The sequence below is a fragment of the Amblyomma americanum genome, chromosome 4 (genome assembly GCF_052857255.1).
Source record: "Amblyomma americanum isolate KBUSLIRL-KWMA chromosome 4, ASM5285725v1, whole genome shotgun sequence".
NCBI lineage: Eukaryota > Metazoa > Arthropoda > Arachnida > Ixodida > Ixodidae > Amblyomma > Amblyomma americanum.
The window spans coordinates 207899335-207919593 of NC_135500.1; the positions used below are offsets into that span (position 1 = coordinate 207899335).

Consider the following 20259-nt stretch of genomic DNA (forward strand, 5'->3'; position numbering starts at 1 on the left):
ATAGGAGCACTCCTCTGCCGTGATACGAAATAATTGATACAACAGCAGCTGAAAAAAAAAGAGCACATAATATTGTGCATAAAACTTGTGCAACATCATAGGAATGGAAATAAGCTTTCACATAAGCACCTTACAGAACCTGTAGAATGTAACATTATCAGTCTTAAATTCTTATCAGTCTTAATTATCAGTCTGTGTGTGTCTTCCTCTGGTCTTGCGTCTTTTCTCGTTTTTTTTCTCGTTTGCCCAACAATTCACGCTTCTAAATTAAACAAGAACACTGAATGCTACCTGTAAGGCTTGCGTCCGTTGCCATCAACACAGGACTGCGCCATTTACAATATTTAGGAAGATCAGGAAAAGGTCAGATCAGCTGTTTAGGAAGATCAGGAAATTATGCTGTGTAGATAGTAAGTTAGATAAATAACCAGTATCAAAGAGGCTACCAGATTTCTGATTTTTAGTCAAGATTTACAGAATCCACAGCCACAGACATTCCTTTCCACAACTTGCAACTCAGATTGTCAGGCATTACATAATGTGCAGTGCTCGAGCCATAGGTTGGCGAACTCACTGACGAGTCTACTCACTCGGGCTCATTTCAGATCATGATCTGAGTCGTGAGTAAGCCCAAACTCGCATTCAGATCATGCTCTGGGTCGTGAGTGAGTCCGGACTCACATTCAAATCATCATCAGAGTCGTGAGTGAGTCTGGACTCACATTCAGATCATGATCAGAGTCGTGAATGAATCTGGACTCATGCTCAGATCACGATCTGAGCCGCGAGCCCGGGCTCACATTCAGATCATGATCCGAGTCATGGTGAGAGAGTGCTCACATTCAGGTCGCGATCCGAGTCTTCCTGGTCTGTCCGGTAGATCGTGGGCCTATCAAACCAAACAAGTCTATGATGTGAGGTTGAACAATCCCATGATCCCATGATGAAGTGAATCCATGATGGCAATTATGCACGAGTTTTTAGCATTGATAAACGCGAGTTTCCTGCACACTCGTAATATACGAAATTTCGCTTTTGGTTGGGTTGATGATATAAAGAAGTGTCATTATTTCTTGGCTTCTAATTTTTGTGGTTGTTGCACTCTAGCACATTACTAAAAGGGTAGAAACGTTTAGTCGTCGTGCTTGGGCTCGTTGGATATTAGCTGTGGCTTGCTGTATCGCTGTTGTTAGACTTCTTTACTGTTTTTTAGTTGGTTATGAAAACATGCAGCAGCCTCACATCTTAGCGTCCTGCGAGCAGCAGCTACAGGCCTCTAGGCCTCTCAGCCAAACCTGGCTACAGGCTAGCTGCAGTTAAGAGCTCATCGTATCAACGTGTCTTCAACAATTTTTTGGCATTTAAATGCGTAACTTGGGCCGTTGAGAATAAAATCGATTCAGCCGTCTGATGTGTGAGCTTACGGGAGTCCAGAGTCAAGGTGAGCCTGGGTGAGTCACGAGTTGAAATGTGCAAGTGAGCACGAATGAGTGAGAGATGAGTCATGAGTCGAATTGAGTTAGTCCAGGTGAATCGTGAGTTGAAATGAGTGAGCTCAAGTAGCAGTGAGCGAGTTCAGGTGAGTAGAGTCAAAATGAGTGAACCCAGGTGAGTCATGAGTCGAAATGAGTGAGTCCAGATGAGTCGTGAGTTGAAATGAGTGAGGGAGCCTAGATGAGACGAGAGTCTGAGTGAGACATGAGTCGCCATGAGTGGTTCACCCCGGATGAGTGATGAGTCTGAGTGAGCCCAAGTAAGTTGTGAGCCTAAATGAGTTAAAGTTCATGACCTCGAGTGAGCCCGAGCCTCTGTGAGTGCGAGTTTGAGTGAGCCCGTAGGTTGACCAAAGTTTTGTGAGTGAGCACTCACTGCCGAAAAGATTTACCTCCACATACACTGCAGCATGCACATACCTGGTGCCTGAAGTGGAGTAGACCAAGGAATGCATTCCACGAAAACGGTTCTATCTACCTGAGAGTGGTTTGCTCAATGAGTGTAGGCAGCATTGTGTGTGTTGCAATATGTGGTATATATAGGACATTCGGAAAAGACAGCAAAACACCCACAGCCAAGGTTTTTTATAAACAACAAACAACAGTGATCAACTACACAGAGGTCATGAAAGGAAATTTATTGTAAATACCACAGTGCAATACGCCTGTGACTACAGTAACATATGGAAAGTTCTATAGACAATAATGTAGTCTACTTTGTCTACAAAAAGGGATTTCTGAAAAATAAGTGATAGCCACAAGTTATATATTATGTAAATTGGCCCATCAAAAGTTTTCACAAAAATATGGGAATGCTTCCCAGTAAAGCACCTCTTTGACAAATAAATGTTGTGAACGATGTACCTATATGTATGTTTACAAAGAAAACACTGAATGTACAGCTTTGTTTTATATGAAAAAGAACCGGGAATAATAAAAGATCACGTCGACTTCCAGTGGATCTTTCTCTAAACGAAATCTTCCATTTCTCCAACTTTTAATCACAGTAGTTTGTGGCATTAAGCGGTTGCAAATTGTACTCCTTGCTTGCACAATTCACAATGTGTGCAGTCCTGCGCTCAATAAAATGCAAGTGCATCTGCTATAGGCCAACTCTTCAGTTCTTGCTCCATCATGAGTTTCAAACCTGTTGAAGCTGAATACCCCATTGCTGGAGTCAAGACATGTACCACAGTCTATCAAATTTATTTTACCTAACCTTCTGGCCAATAAAGTGATGTCTGCATTGCTTGTTCTGTCAGACAAACAAAAACACTTCTCATAACCACATGTATACTGTGGCACCACAAAGCGCCAGGAATTAATTCACAAAACCTCTTGACAGCAGCATCAGTTCAACACAAAACTAAAAGAGCTACAAAGTTTTAGGCAGAACAGAACGTGTTATGAGTTAAGTAGAAAATTTCAGGTATGAAAGTTCATCAGTGCATAAGGCAAAATGAAGCGATCACTAACAACATTTTCAATTCATATCATTATGCACTGAAAAAAACGTGGAAAAAAATGCTTCCAGTTACAAGCAGGAAATAAGAAATCAATGCATAAATGTCATGCATTATACATAGAGCCCTTCGTTCTCGGGTAAACATACTTGCACCTGGAACACATTTTTAAAATCAGAATAAACACGATATCTCCATGAAAATTCCACTTCTTGGGAACACACAAGGGCAATAGAATGAAATGCTCCTTAATATGCAAGTATATCAGAAAGGACGTAGAGATCGTACATTTTCCTGAATAATGCTGGAGACACATGAAAATTAGCAGATATCCTGCGCAATTGCTTCAGAGGAGTGTTCATTCAAATGGTGACCTTAAGCCTCTTTTAATGCTTGCTATTCATGATATGGCTTTATTTGATGATATGTTTGAGGATATGTAACATTTAGAAACGAGAGGACAAAACAGTAGTACTGACCAGCACTACTCATGCTAATGACGTCCTGCTCCAGGGCTCTTCACAGAAGCTACTTTAAACGGGGATATTGTATGTACAATATCCCCGGGGCAGTGTATGTACAACACAGGCAGCTCTCGCAGTGATGTGCTGTGTGCGAGAGTGACAGTTTATGTGGTAAAATAATTCTAATAGCTAAGAAAAAAAATTGCCTGTGACTTAGCTCTGGTTAAACCTGGAGTGACGCGAGAGCTGGGCGTTCCTTCTTCATCTTCGTCCCTGGCCATGGTTTCACTATCGGCGGCTAGGCGCGTTTTCCGAACTGCGTCGTTCTTGCGCCGCTTATCGAGGCGTATCGCACGCTCTTCCTCCGTCTCCTCGGCTCGCCGCCTCCTCTCGGTTTCGTTTCAATGCCGAGCCCTGGCTTCTTTCAGAGCCGCCGAGCTCAGCTCGTCCTCTCCTCCGCTCTCCATCTTTGCCTCGACGGCTCTGCCAAGCCGCCTACTTATACAGCTGCAACACCTCTCCCCCTCTCCTCTCCACTCCACTCCCACTCGACACGGCGCAGCTGCTGCTGCTGCCAGCACCGAAAAAACCGAAAAAGGGACCGAGAAAACCCGAATTATGAAAATTTTTGCTGAATAACCCATTTTTTACCCGAATTTCAACTAAAAAGATATCGCATGATTTTCGCCTCCCTAAGTTCTGAAAAAAAAAATAAAACCCGAAAACGAAGGGCTCTAATTATACACAATTCAACAACTGTTCAGTACGCAGCATGGCAGGCAGTGAAAAGAAAAACGGATATTGGCTCAGTTTCACTAAGGTACACTTGAAATAAAACAGAACTGAACACAGGTATACTTTTTTTTGCCAACATACTAGACTCAGCATCTCGCTTGATAAACATTACACTACATTTGATGTAGCTCAAGATTCTAGCTGCAGCAGAAGTAAGAAAAAGTAGAATAGGCACTAAGTGCCACAGGCATCAGCAGCATCGCACTACTTTGAGAAAAGAAAAGAAAATGTACATAAAATATCATTTTCCTAGCACACACTGGCTTGACACAATTCTTTACCAACAAGTTCAACAAAAAATATTCACCGGCTTAGGACGAAGACACCATAATGAACAGGTCTATAATTTGTGCGTGCAGCTCAATATTCATTACTGTGTGATAACCAACTATGCCGTAGATGATTTGTGTGCGCCATACATAGTGGTGTGCCATAGATGGTGGTGTAAACATAGTGAGCATTACTCACATCACCTGGCCTGCACTAAACAACAGCGCCACCAGTACAAAGAAGCATCAACAACTGTGTCAACGTACATTTCACAAGAGTCAGTTCTCTAATTTTAAAGCTATCCACGTCAATGGTTGGATGCACGATTAATAAATAACTACTATACTGATATAGAAACTACCAGAAAGTAATCTACCAATGCAGTGCTTGTCCATTCTCATCAAACCAGCTTGGATTTCAACAGAAAGGTCACTTTACAAAGTGCAGCCTGCCCAGCAACCAATTAGAAGAATCAGTACAAAAAGCTTCCCTTGGAATCTAGTCTAAATCCAATCCAATCTCGAATCTATAAGTAAAGCTAGCTTGAAGATAATGACTTTTCAACACTAACTCCAGCAAGAAAAGGCTGGAGACATTATTCAGCCACAGCAGGGAGAGCAAACACAAAGCAGAGCAATTTTCTGCAGGACATAATTTCTGTAAACGAAATGTGTAGAACAGGCTATAGCTTTTCCAACTGTCTTGAAGAAAAACAAAATGAACAAAAATAGAGACACAAAGCATTGCATATATGGCTCTCACCCAGCCATAATAATGACAGTGCGAAATCAAATAAAAGTAAGAGAGGTCCTGCGACCAGAAACACTGCAAAGCTTTGTCTCATGATATACTGCTTTCTGAAAGCACGACAAAACTAAGCTCTACAAAGGCTGGACAAAAAAAAAAGCTAAAGCTATCAATGTGCCACAAGGTCAACTGTTATGCAGTATCTACATATGAGCGCAGTGTGGGCTTTACGACATTTGCAGAGTGCCAGACCCAACACCATAGCCGTATCCTTTTGGGCCGAAGTACTTTCCGTAGCAGGCTGAAAGAAAAATGAAAGACAAAACTGCAAATTAATTCACCACCAATTTTTCAGCACCCTATTTAGCCATTTATTCAATGGAGTGAGAGAAAGCTAACAGCATCAAGTGAAATGGAAGAAGAAATGAGCAAGCTCACCAGACTGCGTAAATGCGGATGCAGTACAAATACTCAGCATAATGGCATGAAAAAACAAGACGCAGTGAAATTGTAAATTGTGGAGTTTAATGTCCTGAAGTGATGTATGGGCTATGAGGGAACTCATAAGGCTCCATATTGATTCAGACCACCTGAGGTTCTCAACATGCGCTGACATAGCACAGCACACATGTTTTTGTGTTTCGCTTCCATTGAAATATGGCTGCCATGGCCAGGGTCAAACCTGCAACCTTAGGATCAGCAGCTGAATACCAAAGCCACTGAGCCACTGTAGCTGATTTGCAGTGAAATGTCATTACTTTGAACCTGCTTAACTTGAGCTTTCAGTTTATTCAAACAGGCCCACGGTCCCATCAACACCACAAGTATTAAGGAGAGCACCTGACTGGGTTGCTGTTGATTTGAACATGATATAATGCAAACAAAATTTCAATCCCTTTTGTTTTTGAATAATTGGGTTCAGACTATACCATCATTGGTTGGATTCAGGAAAAATCCTACAGGAGACTGCACAGGGCAAAAAAATGCCATAAATTGTAACTTAATGGGGGCTACAAGGCAGCAGTAAAGTGCTACAGAAATATGTAGATTATGCAAGAGCCAAAGGAGTTAACGTACATGACTAGGCACTGGAGCACAGAACATTTCTTAAAAGATCAGGAGGATGAAAGATAAGTCGCCCATAGTTACTCACTCTTGCAGTAGATCTCTCCCTCCCGCTCACAGAGAATAGTTGACTCAAGCCGCTTGCGACATTCATGGCAGTTGAAGCAGGCAATGTGCCAAGCCTGAAAGGGATGGAATGTGTGACAGTGAAGATGCTGCAATGCCAGGGCGGAGCAAAAATCAACTCGAGAAGTAAGAGAAACAGTGCTGCTGGGTTGACCACAAGCACGATTTCCTTTTGCCAGGGCCTTTCAAAATTAACATTTTCAATGAACAAACTTATCTACTTTCAAAAGGTTTATGGTTTATGGGGGTTTAACGTCCCAAAGCGACTCAGGCTATGAGAGGCGCCGTAGCGAAGGGCTCCGGAAATTTCAACCACCTGGGGTTCTATAACGTGCACTGACACCGTAAAGTAAGCGGGCCTCTAGAATTTCGCCTCCATCGAAATTCGACAGCTGCGGCCAGGATCGAACCCGCAGCTTTTGGGCCAGCAGCAGAGAACCATAACCACTCGGCCACCGCGGCGGCTACTCTCAAAACACTGCAGTGGCAAATTAAATGTATGATGAACATCACAAACAGTTCGTGAAACCATCTATTGTAACGTTTTGTTGGAAATAGAGCCTGCCCTGTTGCTGCTGTGTGCCATCATACAAGATGGTTTATGGTGGTTGAACGTCCCAAAGCGACTCGGGCTATGACGGACACTGTAGAAGAAGGCTCCGGAAATTTCAACCACCTGGGGTTTTATAACGTGCACTGAACCGTAAAGTAAGCGGGCCTTTAGAATTTTGCCTCCGTCAAAATTCGACTGCCATGGCCGGGATTGAACCCACATCTTTCAGGTCAGCAGCCGTGCGCCATAACCACTAAGCCACCGTGGCAGCTCATCATACAAGAGTATGGCTTTGTCATGTCTGCTGTTTACTGCCAAGCAGTTTGTTAGCCCAACCAAAGTCCAAAAAAAAACATTTGCGCTGCTTCCCTAGCCTACAAAAACAATAACCAGGCACCAAGCATCATACACAATTCAGATTACAATGACATGGGAGAAAATTCAAATACTATACACGCACAGGAACTTTTTTCCTTATCACAAACTCAAGAGCAGGCAATGCATTCACCTTAGGCTGGCTCAGACAGAAACACTTCTTCCACCACTTCTTGCAACATTTCTTATGTCAGTCAAACATCAAATCTATTCATATGCTTCCCTACAATGAGTTTCCCATATATAACTTGGTGAGCGAGGAACGTCCTCTGGCAACCCACTTAAAGAAAGCCCACGAATTCAAGATGCTTAACAGCAAGCACCAAGGTGCATGACAAGCAATTCACCCAAATCACCTTACCATGGTTGCCACATGAAACTCTTTGAAAGTCAGCCAATTATAAGCCCTAGATGTGCTCCACTAAGGTTCTTTCATTGCTACCTCTCATTATCAAATGAACCTGCTTACTGCTACAGCACTAGAGAAACAAAAGCAGTTTTTGCCCAAGCAAGCAAACCAACATTGGCCTTGCTTGGTCCAAAAAGCACAATTCTAGTTGATATTAGCAGGTTTTCAGTTTCATGAATTATGCAGTAGTTTCTCTGTAGATTACACTCCTGCTGAAAACTTGCATGTAGCTCTTTCTTTGCATAAGGCATACAGGTCACATTTAGTGTCACTGGTGTTGTCTCCACAGTGTTCTTCATGTGGTGTACGTGAGAATGCAGAACATTATCTTATGTGCAGGCCAGATAACAACATAGAGATGTGTGTTCCACTTGGTTCCCTAAAGAGGGCAGGAGCGCCGCACTGTTCACTTCAAGATATTATTTACCCGTGCAGAAACCAGTCATATAGGAAGGAGGCTTCTCACTTTCTCCTCAAATTCCTTCGAGACTGATCTGAACTCCAGATGGCGACAGCAGCAGTTGATGACTATTGCGGGTGACCGTATGCATGGCAACGTAGATCTACCAGACCACAGACCTACGCCTCAAATTCCAGAGCTTAATTAGCATATATGTGCCGCTGCAGTGGAGAAATTGCCAGCAGAACAACCGCAAGACTAATCCAGCCAGCAGACCTCAACTCAACTCTCACTGCCACAAAACTCATGATGTCACATGATGATGGCACAGAATGAAGGAATCCTTTCGTATAAAAAAAAAGCCAAATTTACCATCAAATTTCAACAGAAAGTGATGAAATACAGTGGATAGCATGGTAGTACTTTTTCAACCATGGTGCATTTGGCATCGTGGAATTAACATGCAGGCTTTGCTGTTGGCATCCACTCGCACATTCATCCAAGTAATTCAGTAAACAACAAATTATTGTTACTCACCGCACCACCTCCCATTTTCTTCTCAGCCATGTAGACTGCTTTGCCACATCGTGGACAGATGTCGGTGCCTCCCCAGCGGGGTTGTTTTTGGGTCACGGGCTTTACTGTGCCATTCTGCGGTGCAACGTGTGCTTGGGCTGTTGCTGGAATGTTGCTGCAAGGAAAGCAAAGTAATTTGCCAAATTATCTCTGCTAAGAATAAGCCACACGAATAAAATCAGCAGAATGGATGCAGACACAGTGAAGAACACAATGATGATGCTGGTTTTATTTTTGTAATTATGCACCAACTAACCCAGCTCTCCTCTCTACTAAGGATAAGCATGAGCATGAAAGCGTGACACAAAGAAATTTAACTGTGTTAATGAGGCATTACTGCTGTGCACCAACAGCCTTCACCTGTCTTCTTGCTGCCCAACTGCCATTGTCACCACCACGTAACAATATGTAAGTATATTTAGTCATGCGGCTGCACTTAATAACGAATGCAATAAATAAGCGAAAGGGCTCAGAGTGAGCGTCAAAGGCATTTAAAATAAAGGTGCCAGTGGAGTTGAGCTCGCGCTCAGCCCAAGTTCAATTTATTTGAGCCCACACTCAGTGAGTGTGGGCTCAAATAAATTGAACTTGGGCTTGTAATTTCACTATATGCACCAAATGTCTGCAGACTGAAGAACCGAAGGCAACAGAACTGCTCTAGCATTCATTACTGTTTCTGACAGGTACAATCTTACTTGGGTGCCAAATGAATAGCTGTACAAGAAGTGTGTGCTAAAAAGAAAAAAAAAAGTTGTTTCAGTAGTGCATGAACTCTGCCTTTGTAAGTTTGTATGCGCAAATATGAAAACTTCAAACTTCAAAACATGCCAGACATATTTTCAACTTCACTTTGCCACACAGCTATATAATTGCAATGAACAAGCTCAGAACAGAGAATATGTCAAAATAGCAGAAGCTTCCATGCATTCGGCCCGGGCCATTCAAGGGGCTGAGTTTTGTAGCGAAAGATACACTGGTCACAAACTTGCGATTTTGCTGTGGCGGTGCTCCGAGGAGGCACAGAGACAGACCTTGAGCCGTTGCCTAGCAACCGCCGCAGCTGGGCGGATGCCGTGCGCTCGCCGCGCCATCTGGCATGACGTCACATGGCGTGACGTCACGCCTCACCGCGGAGCCGCCTTTACCCGCTTTCACCCTTACTCGCCCTTACGCACTTAAACACTAACCAACGTATTTGGCGCCGGCATCTATGGGAGTTACTGAAACCCTGCACACTCACTGAATAAAAAAAAAAAAACCTGTGTCGAGGCTGGGAATCGAACCAGGGCCTTTGGCATTTGACCACGACGGCTTTTCTTTTTGTCTTTATTGCCTGTTTAGAGAGTTTACAACAGATCACAAACATATGTTCTGCGCTGCACTCTCAAACATCAAGAGCGGACATGTGTTTCACTCGCGCGAGAAAATCAAAACTGTTTCAAGGAACACACCTCTCCCATCAACTCAATAACTTCATCTCCAAAACACAGCTCCTTGTACACTTCACGCAGATTAAATATGTTTTCTTTGAAGTAATCTCAAACAGACCGCACATCTTCATCGCAGTGTCGTACAGCCATCCTGCTTCGCCAAATGCTGTGCAGGCCAAGAAGGAAAATTACATCGTATTTATAAAGATCCTCCTCAACGTCCAGGAATCATATCCCATACGATGGCTCAAGGTTTAATCATGAATAAAGGCGCATCTAGTGATTGCACGGGTTTCATATATTAACTCTTCCGATCCAGAAGTCGCCGCGCTTTCGCTACATATATCCTGGCCTAACAGATCTAGGCTATCAGCAATTTTTTTACGCACTCTAATAAAAGGCTGTAGCTGGATTTATTGATCTCGATTTCATAGCGAAAGTTTTTTTTCTAGCAGCTATATCTAATTCATGCAGCTCTAGGCAAGGCAAGCGACAAGTAAACAATATTCCAGTCAGTATGCACACACCAAACATCAGTGCTCGCTTGCAAGTTCTTGCTCTCATGAAGAACAGCTGCCCATCTGTTTTTCAGCTGATTTATTTGGAAACGAAAATCAAATGTTCACAAAACAGCACCACTCATGTAACGCTATCCGCAAATGGCTGCTTTCCATGTATACTGCATAGCTACAATGTACTAGCATAGCTCCCCTGCTGCCTGCGGCGCCTTCTAAGGATGTCACCGCAAATCTGCAGAGCCCTGCACCTGTGCCCGTCACACTTCCCCTTCCAGACGCTGTAGTTGTTCCGTCACACTGTCCCTCCAATGAATCTTTCAACCACTCAGAAAAAGGCCATTGAAAATGTATCAGTTGACGAATTTATCAAAATTTATGAACTGAAGGCGGCAGCATGCCACCTTTTTCAAGGGGCTAGGATAACGTATTTGCCGATTACCAAGGGCCAGGAGCCATAATTACCATCATCCAAAAAGTGATGGGAAGTACGATGATGGAGAAGGAAGTACCGTAGAGCTAAACCAGGTCGCACTGGTCGAAATAGGAAAGCAGTACGGCGAGTGCTGCTAAGATACAAGAATGCAACGCGTCACTTGCTTCGCATGCTGCCCAATCAGCCTGCATGAAGCCATCATGCACAGCAACTCCAGTCATGGAAGCCATGCACAAGCTATCGGGGTCGTTCGTGCTGTTTCCGAGCAGTGCAAATGCCATTTGCATAAAGAATGATATAGTGAGGTTTATGACAAATGGTATGGTGGTGTCATCTGTTATAGCCCTGTCAAGTGGTCAAGTTAAGTGCACTTACGGGGAGTGTGCACTCGCATCCTGAGTGACATTTTAGGCTATGCGGTGCTAAACAGGTAGGCAAAGTGAAGTCATAGTAAAAAAAAAATGGCAACACGAAATGAGTGGAATTTTTGAAAAGTTCGACGAAAAAGAAAAAAAGCTTGAAAATTGACTGTTTCACGTGATAGCGCAAATAAAACGAGATTAAACAGTTGCTAACAATAAAAAAAATGGAAATAGAAGAAAAGCCAAGACCAGTCAAGACTACCCAGAATTATGACAACAAACAAGATGGCGGCGTGCAGTGGAGTTGTATCGATCGCATTCCGTTCTTGCATTGCTTCGGTTGTAGATATAACGAAGAAATGTTTATAAAAACAGTGTTATAGCAAGTAAAATAAACTTTTGAATACTTCTATGCACCATACATATTGTGTGTCAGATAGCGCTGTTCACTTTATGATACTGAACACGTACTCGATTCTATATTCGAAGGCATTTTTTTTTTTCAAATTCGTGTTCTAAAATTTTAATATTCGCACACCCCTAGTAATAAGGTAACAGTGAAGCGTAGCTTCATGTTTCCGCTATTAATAAGGTAACAGTCAAGCGTAGCTTCTTGTTTCCGTTAATTTTTACTTTATTTGTCGCTTTAGAAGTTTTCTGCGAAAATCAAAATTCTTTAAATGGCCAGAACACGAAAATTGGCGCATGGCTTCAGAAAAAAACTGGCGGTGGTTTAGCTCTGGTTATGCAATAGCTACAGCTGGCGAGTGGAACTTGCTCAGTTGAATTGCAAAGTCAGTCTTTCGCCGCTCCGTTTCGCTGGGCGTTCCTTCATCTCCGTCAAACTTGACACGGCGCATGCGCACAGCTGTGGCAGCCCGGTTTCACCGGCGCGCCGCACTGCCCTCGGCAGCAGCTGCTACGCACCACGTGGCTGGTCACGTGACCAACCACGTGACAGCGTGGCGGCACAGCCACACTGAAGGCTCGAAATGCTACCGTAATGTAGCTATCGCTACAAAAGTGCCTATTACTTTCCCAAAAACACACAACGAACGAGACGACTGCACTAAACTTCAAAATCCACTGCAATCCGAAAGCGGGTCCTTGCGATAGCCTCAAATGTGCAGAGATTACGATTTTCGTCGTCACTTCACCAGCGCCTTCAATGAAGGCAAGCCCAGCACGTCCCGTTCCAACGGAACCCGGATATTACGGGTCCCTGGCTCCCTAACGGCCGACCACCCCCAACAGCAGCTAACGCGCGCTATTCAACACCCCGTCGGGGCTCCTAGCGCGCGCGCCCGCTCCAGAAGTCCACTTCGCTATCAGACGCAACGCGGAACCGCGCAGATCGTCGCCACGGCGCCGCAAGGCTTATCATGCGTATTTGCTTAATCGCGCAACGTAAAAGCGGCTGCCAACGCTTCGTTCCGCGTTTTTCTGGCTTCCTCTCCAGTCTGACAGCGAGCCTTCAGAGGCAGCTATCAATTCTTGCACGCCGCGGCAGCAAACGCTGCGGTCGTAATCTTCCGTGAAGACTGCAGTGCGCTGTGGTTGAAAGCCGGCCTCCTGCGGCGCTGACAGGGAAGCGACAACGGCGCTAAATATGCATGCACGTACAGCCTGTGTCTGCCGATCACTCACTCGGTAATTCGTCGGCAAGGGTCCGCAGCACAAGAAGCCGCCTTCTTTGCCGACAGGTGCACTGCAACCGACGTTCTAAGGAAGGCTCTGCAGGCCTGAGCACTAACTACCACACGTACGCTTACAGTAAGCGCTGAGTGCGTGCTCAGATGAGCCGAGCGGATTTCCATTTCCATTACATGAGGAATCGGCTGACTACGGCGAGTTATAGAGACATTCTACAGCGATAGCTGTTATAGGCGTCCGTCCCGAACTTTCTCGTCGCCGTCGGCGTAACCGGTGGGTGCGTGACCGTGACATTACGTCGCGATCAACCTGGGTCGCATAAGCCTGCGGGTGGCTCTGTTTGGAACAGCCGCCTGCCAGTGCAGGAGTGCATCACTTGACCACTACACCAATGCGCCAGGAATATATCCCCAAAACTAAACGCATAAACAGCTATCGCTGGGAACATCGCGTTACACAGTCGTAACCGTCCTGCGAGTTTTTTTACACAGATAAGCTCCCCAGTGTCCAAAACAGAGCCGTGATCGGCGCCTGCCATGGTTCACAACGACATCGAGACCATCGCAGTTGCGTATACGTACGAGGTGGGCGGTCCGTTCTTGTACTTGTCCCCGGTGTCCATGGAGAGGACGCCCGCGCCTCCCCCGTAGCCGTAGCCCTTGGGGCCGAACAGCTTGCCGTAGCAGGAGCGACAGTAGATGTTGCCCTCGTGCTCGGTCAGGTTGCTGCTGTCCAGGCGACGGTGGCAGTCGGCGTTGGCTGTGCGGCGAGGGGAAAGGGAGAGCACGTCTAGTGAGGCATTGCGGTAAAAAAAAAAAAAAACATGGCTGGCGGTTTAGCGTTGCTCTTCACGCAATATTGTGCGAAATCACGATTTTTTCCAGGCGACCACCATTGCCACGTACAACCGCCGTCAAAAGTATTCAGCGCAAGGGGTTTGCCTGCGAAGCCTGCAGCGTGTCTCGTTATATGCATCCTCAGCAACCGTAATCTCTCGAAACGGGAATGGCTTCGAGTCCTCAATCCTCCCAAGCTTTGGACCGCTAGATGTTCTAGGGAGCAGCGTTAAACAGCTTAGAAGCAAACCCCTTGGGCTGTATATACTTTTGACGGGGACTGTGTACCTCAAAGCGCGATTGAGAGAGATATGAATGGAAAGACAGGGAGGCTAACTAAAAGCGCGAATGAGGCGCTCACAGACGCAGGGAGGCAGTTACATTTAATGTTACTCAGAGGCTTCAGACAGCCACACCGCTGAAGCACTCGGTAAGGGGTGGGGGGGGGGGGGGGGGGGGGGGGGGGGCTAGAAGTGCTTTCTCACTAAAAAGTATGGGGTATCGAGGACAGAGCTGGTTCAGAAACATCGCCCTTCTTGCCCGCCGACCACGCGGAATCTGTAACAGTGCAATTGCGGCGAAGGCGTCCAAGCCCCTTTCCCTAATAATAATAATAATAATAATAATAATAATAATAATAATAATAATAATAATAATTGGTTTTGGGAGAAAGGAAATGGCGCAGTATCTGTCTCATATCGGCGGACACCTGAACCGCGCCGTAAGGGAAGGGATAAACGAGGGAGTGAAAGAAGAAGGGAAGAAAGAGGTGCCACAGGGGAGGGCTCCTGAATAATTTCGACCACCTGGGGATCTTTAACGTGCACTGACATCGCACAGCACACGGGCGCCTTAGCGTTTTTCCTCCATAAAAACGCAGCCGCCGCGGTCGGGTTCGAACCCGGGAACTCCGGATCAGTAGTCGAGCGCCCTAACCACTGAGCCACCGCGGCGGGTGACTTTCCCTCAGTCATTATATTCCAGCACCCATTGACTTCGAAGAGATCTATCGCCCGATCCAACGCTACGCACCATTCGATTTGCTACCGCAACAACCAACGAACCGTCACAGCATACTACTGTGACGAGATGGTGCCATATCGACGCGTACGGCCTCCGTATACTGACGATGCAACTGCTGCGTACATGAAAGAAACATTTTATATTCCAGATAAACGTTCAAGGAATATGGAAGCGCATCTTTTTTCGTTTTGTTTTTGAGCAGTGCGCCAGCATAATAAATTGAAAGCCAGCGCCTGCTCGACAGGTCACGTGAGAAAAACAACGCGTGCAAGCTGCATGTTTTCCAGCCCGAAACGGGCGAAATACAGTGCAAAGAAACGGAACAAAAATAAACAGCAGCAGCATCAAGGTCACAGCTGCGAATCGCTACCACGAAACCAGTCACCTCTCTTTTTTTTTTTCCTTTCAAGCGAGCATATACATGCCCGTATCCCTAACTAGGCCAAGCTTACACACAGCCACGTGTATTCATTTCCGCGGCCGGCATCGCGCGCTAAACGCGCGGTTCACAAATGTTCCGCCTCACGGCGCAAGGCACACATCGTCACCAGGCGGCTGGAATCGGAGCGCGCGAGAGCTCACTCGAGTGGGCCTCGAAAGAGCTATAGCTAATTCGTTTTTTTTTTTTTTGCTCCCGCTCCTCAAAACTCGCGACAAAACCTAACGCGCGCGGGAAGACGTGTACGTATGAAGGAACACGCGCCAGCTCAATTTACTCGAGGCGTCCGTTCGCTCATGGAGAAATTACACGAATATCGCAGCTGCGACGTGTGCGCTCCTCGCATCTGTACACACACCCATATGTGCTATATACACATCGGTGCGTCTTCGAGGAAACGCGTTATTCGTGCGGGCTCAGTGAAGCGATGCAGACACTATATAGCAGCAGGGAAGGGGCAAGGAGACTTAACAAGCTTGCAGTGATACATCTAGCATGGACGCACAAATAATAATAATAATAATTGGTTTTTGTGGAAAGGAAAATGGCGCAGTATCTGTCTCATATATCATTGGACACCTGAACCGCGCCGTAAGGGAAGGGATAAGGGAGGGAGTGAAAGAAGAAAGGAAGAGAGAGGTTCGAACCCGGGAACTCCGGATCAGTAGTCGAGCGCCCTAACCACTGAGCCACCGCGGCGGGTCGAAACGCACAAAAGACGAGATCCAACTCGACACGCTGCCTTCGTTCTGCAGTAAGGAGTGTCGTGTTTCAAAGCAATCGCAGTCACGCGCGTTAACAAAAAATTCTCTAGACAGTCTACATAGATAGATATACAACTCTTATTTAACAGAAAAGAGGATGTCTGCTCAGCTAAGCCTGAACTGGTCACAAGGTAGTCCTGTTTTTGAGACGACCTCCATGGCCCACTCCATCATGCCTTGACGTGCTCCTTTGTCTTGGAGGAGGCGTTCCTAGGAATCCAGCGTAGAAACAGCCTATGATGAGCCAATGGAGATCCTATGGAAAGCCTATCGACAGCCCACGAAGAGCCCGTGGGCAACCTACAAACAGCCTATTCCTAGGAACAGACTATCGACAGCCTATATACGGAGAGTACACAGAAATTTCCAAGACACCTTGAACTGGACGCCCGCCAAGACCTTTCACATCTTTTTACGTACGCGGACAACGTTCGTGAAATGCTCGGAAAAATCTACCTACATTTCGATGTCAGCCAGTCGGTCAATGAGGCGAGCATAGAACACCAGGTCTGGTTCGCTCGGAACACAGCGCAGCGTAGCGACACCACATAGGCGATTAAAAGAATCGACTGTGTGTGACCGTTTTCAATGGTTTTCTTACAGGTAGAGAAGCGGGAGCAGGCCGTTGATTTTTCCCTGCAGCAGCAGCGCGTTAAGAAATGTTATCCTCCTCCTCATCCTCCTCCTCCCAGCAGCAAACATATACCGCCGACGTGGCAAGCACCGTCTCTGAAGTACATACTCGACAATAGCTCTCTTATAGCACCTTTTGTGGCAGAAAAAAAAAGGGTTAATAATGATAATTGGTTTTGGGGGAAAGTAAATGGAGCAGTATCTGTCTCATATATCGTTGGACACCTGAACCGCGCCGTAAGGGAAGGGATAAAGGAGGGAGTGAAAGAAGGAAGGAAGAGGTGTCGTAGTGGAGGGCTCCGAAATAATTTCAACCACCTGGGGACCTTAAACGTGCACTGACATCGCACAGCACACGGGCACATTAGCGTTTTGCCTCCATAAAAACGCAGCCGCCGTGGTCGGGTTCAAACAATGGCTTTAATGAGTGAAAGATAATGATCTATATGAAAAAAATCCACGGAAAACGCAAGAATGACATTACTGGAACAAAAGCCTCCAGGTACAATTTCTTGCCTTTTTTTCCCACGATTTTATAGCTTGGACATTGCCACCGACTGACTGACATCAGATCACTACATATGGAAGGGGCACGATGTGGTACATTGCTGGCGAAAAGGGACGAGACTGCTCGCAGAACGACCTAGAAGGGTCAGTGCGAACGGCCCCGTGCAAGCTTCTACATTCCCTCGCAACGCCTGGAGAGCAGCGCTGGCAGAGGAATCACGCCCAAACACGGTTTTCTCGACTAGGCGGAGCAAGCTTATAAAGGGCTCGCGAATCGGTTCCGCTGCACGCAGATGAGCTCATGTGTTCGTATCCGAACGATAATGAGCGCAGAGACTGCGGCACTAATATTTTCTTCTCAGCACATCAACGACGCTCGACTGATTGCAGCCTTCACCTTTGGTAGTCAGTAAAAACTGCGCGTGAAAATAGTCGTGATACCCTAAATCGTTCACAGCAGTGGCAGTCACATCCGAAGGCGCTCGAAGCGGACTTTCACAACTGCGTCAGACAGCTCGACTTTCAGACACGGTTCCATCGGCGCGTGTGAGGCGAGCGCGCGAAAACGAAACTATACTGCGTAAGCACGCGGGCAGATATCGAGCGGCGAAAACGAAACTATACTGCGTAAGTGCGCGCGGACAGCGATATCGAGACGCACCAGCGCGGGTTTGGCTGCGATCGAGGCTTTTGTTCCAGTCCAGCACTGTCTTATTCCGTGTGTCCTAAAAGACGATTCTAGGAGACGGAAATTGTGCAGGGTGAAAGTGACCACCGCGAACACACCGCCGGCGTGCGTGCGTGCCGTTTCGACAACAGCTGTCAACTACCTGGTGGCACGACGCATTGACGCACCAAGTGGAGCTACAGCCACGGCGGCTCCATATACGTCAAATAATTTCTCATACCGACCACACGAGGAGAGCGCAGGTTCATTTATGTGACAAGCGCGAAATCGTGCACATACATATAGCGAGCGCTCTTTATAAACGCATCGGCTTTTGATAGCGAGTCTAGGGGAACAGGATGATCCCGTGATTTTCGGATATTCGTCCGACACTTCGAACGCAAGACGCGCGGTGGGGGTCAAATCGAATAGCAGATTCTATTCACAAACTAATCGAAATTTTGAACATTTCCACACCCATACTTTTATTGACACTGTCGTGGAAGAACTGCATGTACCCAACGTGTGTGAAACCACCGGATTATTTTTCACTCTCGCCAAAGTTTTCAATTACAATTTGGCGCAGGCGTAGAGCAAAAGTGAGCAAAATGTCAAATTTGCTCAAGTGAGCAAAATGTCAAATTTGCGGCAGCATGCGGCGCGATTTTGGCGCAGATTGGCGCAATCGGCGCGGCAGTTTGCACCTCTGCGTTATACATAAATGAAGTTGGGCTCCTAAAAACAAATAAAAATAAAAGTGCCCTGAGCGCACCGCCACAGGCACAACGGACAAAACAGCGTCTGTGAAAAATTATCTAACGCGCTCATGCATTGCGAAGACAGTTTTCAAGCTTGCGATACAAAAATATACAAGCGCGAGGCACGCGCCAGCGTGCTTCTCGAGACTGTTCCAATAGAGTGTACAGTCGTGAACAATATGAAAGGGAACAGGGTATGACCGTTTATTCGCTGCTCCACAATTATGTGCCACAAGCACACTTTGTTTTCTAACTAGTTTCCTCTTGGCGTAACAATATCAAAAAGCCACTCAAATTTTATGCATAAATGAGCAGAAAATTAGCAATTCCATGCAAGAAGTTTATTCACTCTCACAATGCTCCCGACTGCATACAGAGTCTGCGATCGACTGAATTTTTACTCAGCGCAGCATAATTAAGCAGCGCGCACAGTCCGCGAAGTCCTCTGGTCGAAACATTGGTCGGAGGGCTGAGGCTTCCATCCAACCCCTTGTTGAAGCTTGTGCACGCTGATATATACAGCTACCGTCCTATTAACTTCCCGTTGCCACACGGCGACCTTGCGTGGGCCAATGCCCGGCCAACCTCCATCACGGCGAAGACCCACTTCCATTCAAAACGCCGCGAGTATACTGCGTTTGAAGGGCGACGAGCATATATATAAGATAAAAATACATTTAACACACGCTTTCGTTTCGACCCCGTCCTTCGGGGAGCTAATCGCACCGCTTCGCACGGAATACCAACTAGCCCAAGCCGCTTCCCCGTAGCCGCGCCAGTGCATGCGTAATAGCTCATCCTACGCAGATGCCCGCCTGAGCAAGATCGAAGCAACCTTGCAAGGCCAGACACACCCGCGTCGTCATTATGCACGGACGGCGAGCAGCACGCGCAGATGCCCTCGTGCAGTGTACACGCGACGCCTCCGCGAACGGGGCGTGCCGAGAGAGAGAGAGAGACGTGCACTCACCGCAGGAGAAGCACTTGATGTGCCAGTGCTTCCCGATGGCGATCTTCTCCTCGTTGAAGAAGACGGTCGTGTTGCACCGCGGGCAGATGCCGGGCATGGTGGCCGCTCTGTACGGACTCGGGGAGGGCTCGAGGAAAGGCTCCGCAGCTGCTGCTCAGGCCGGCCTGCGCGCAAGGGTTACAACTGCTGTGAGCCGCGGAAGTTTTGAGCCAGCGTGGTCCACGACGGCCGTGAGACGCGACAAGCTCAGCAATAACGAGAGAGAGAAACAACTTTAATGAAACACCAGTCAATGAACTCAAGGAGAGAAGTCCACCTCCCCCGTCGTCCCTATAGCCATCGGCCGGAATCCCTTGGGACATAGCAGCAGCAAGGGCTTGACCGATGATGTCATGCTGGACGTTTGGGTCTGGGCTGCTGAGCAAAGCCTCCCGGGATTCTAGAGTGCGCGAGCTATCGTACCTAGTCGGACATGTCCACACCAAGTGGACTAAAGTTGCTGCCGCGTCGCAAAATTTGCACCGTGATCT

General features: G+C 46.6%; 1 protein-coding gene across 2 annotated transcripts in view; it reads right to left on the reverse strand.

Annotated features, from left to right (window-relative positions):
- Window positions 1–2110: 2110 nt before the first annotated feature.
- Window positions 2111–20259, reverse strand: part of LOC144129192 (cysteine and glycine-rich protein 1-like) — a 66796-nt gene continuing 48647 nt past the window's right edge. For both annotated transcript variants that reach the window (XM_077663172.1, XM_077663170.1), the window contains exons 2-6: window positions 19730–19893; window positions 13714–13891; window positions 8698–8851; window positions 6386–6479; window positions 2111–5533 (exon numbers count right to left, since the gene is read on the reverse strand). In XM_077663172.1, the coding sequence (XP_077519298.1) occupies window positions 5460–5533; window positions 6386–6479; window positions 8698–8851; window positions 13714–13891; window positions 19730–19826 (597 nt within the window). In that variant the 5' untranslated portion in view covers window positions 19827–19893 and the 3' untranslated portion in view covers window positions 2111–5459. The remainder of the gene's footprint in view (window positions 5534–6385; window positions 6480–8697; window positions 8852–13713; window positions 13892–19729; window positions 19894–20259) is intronic.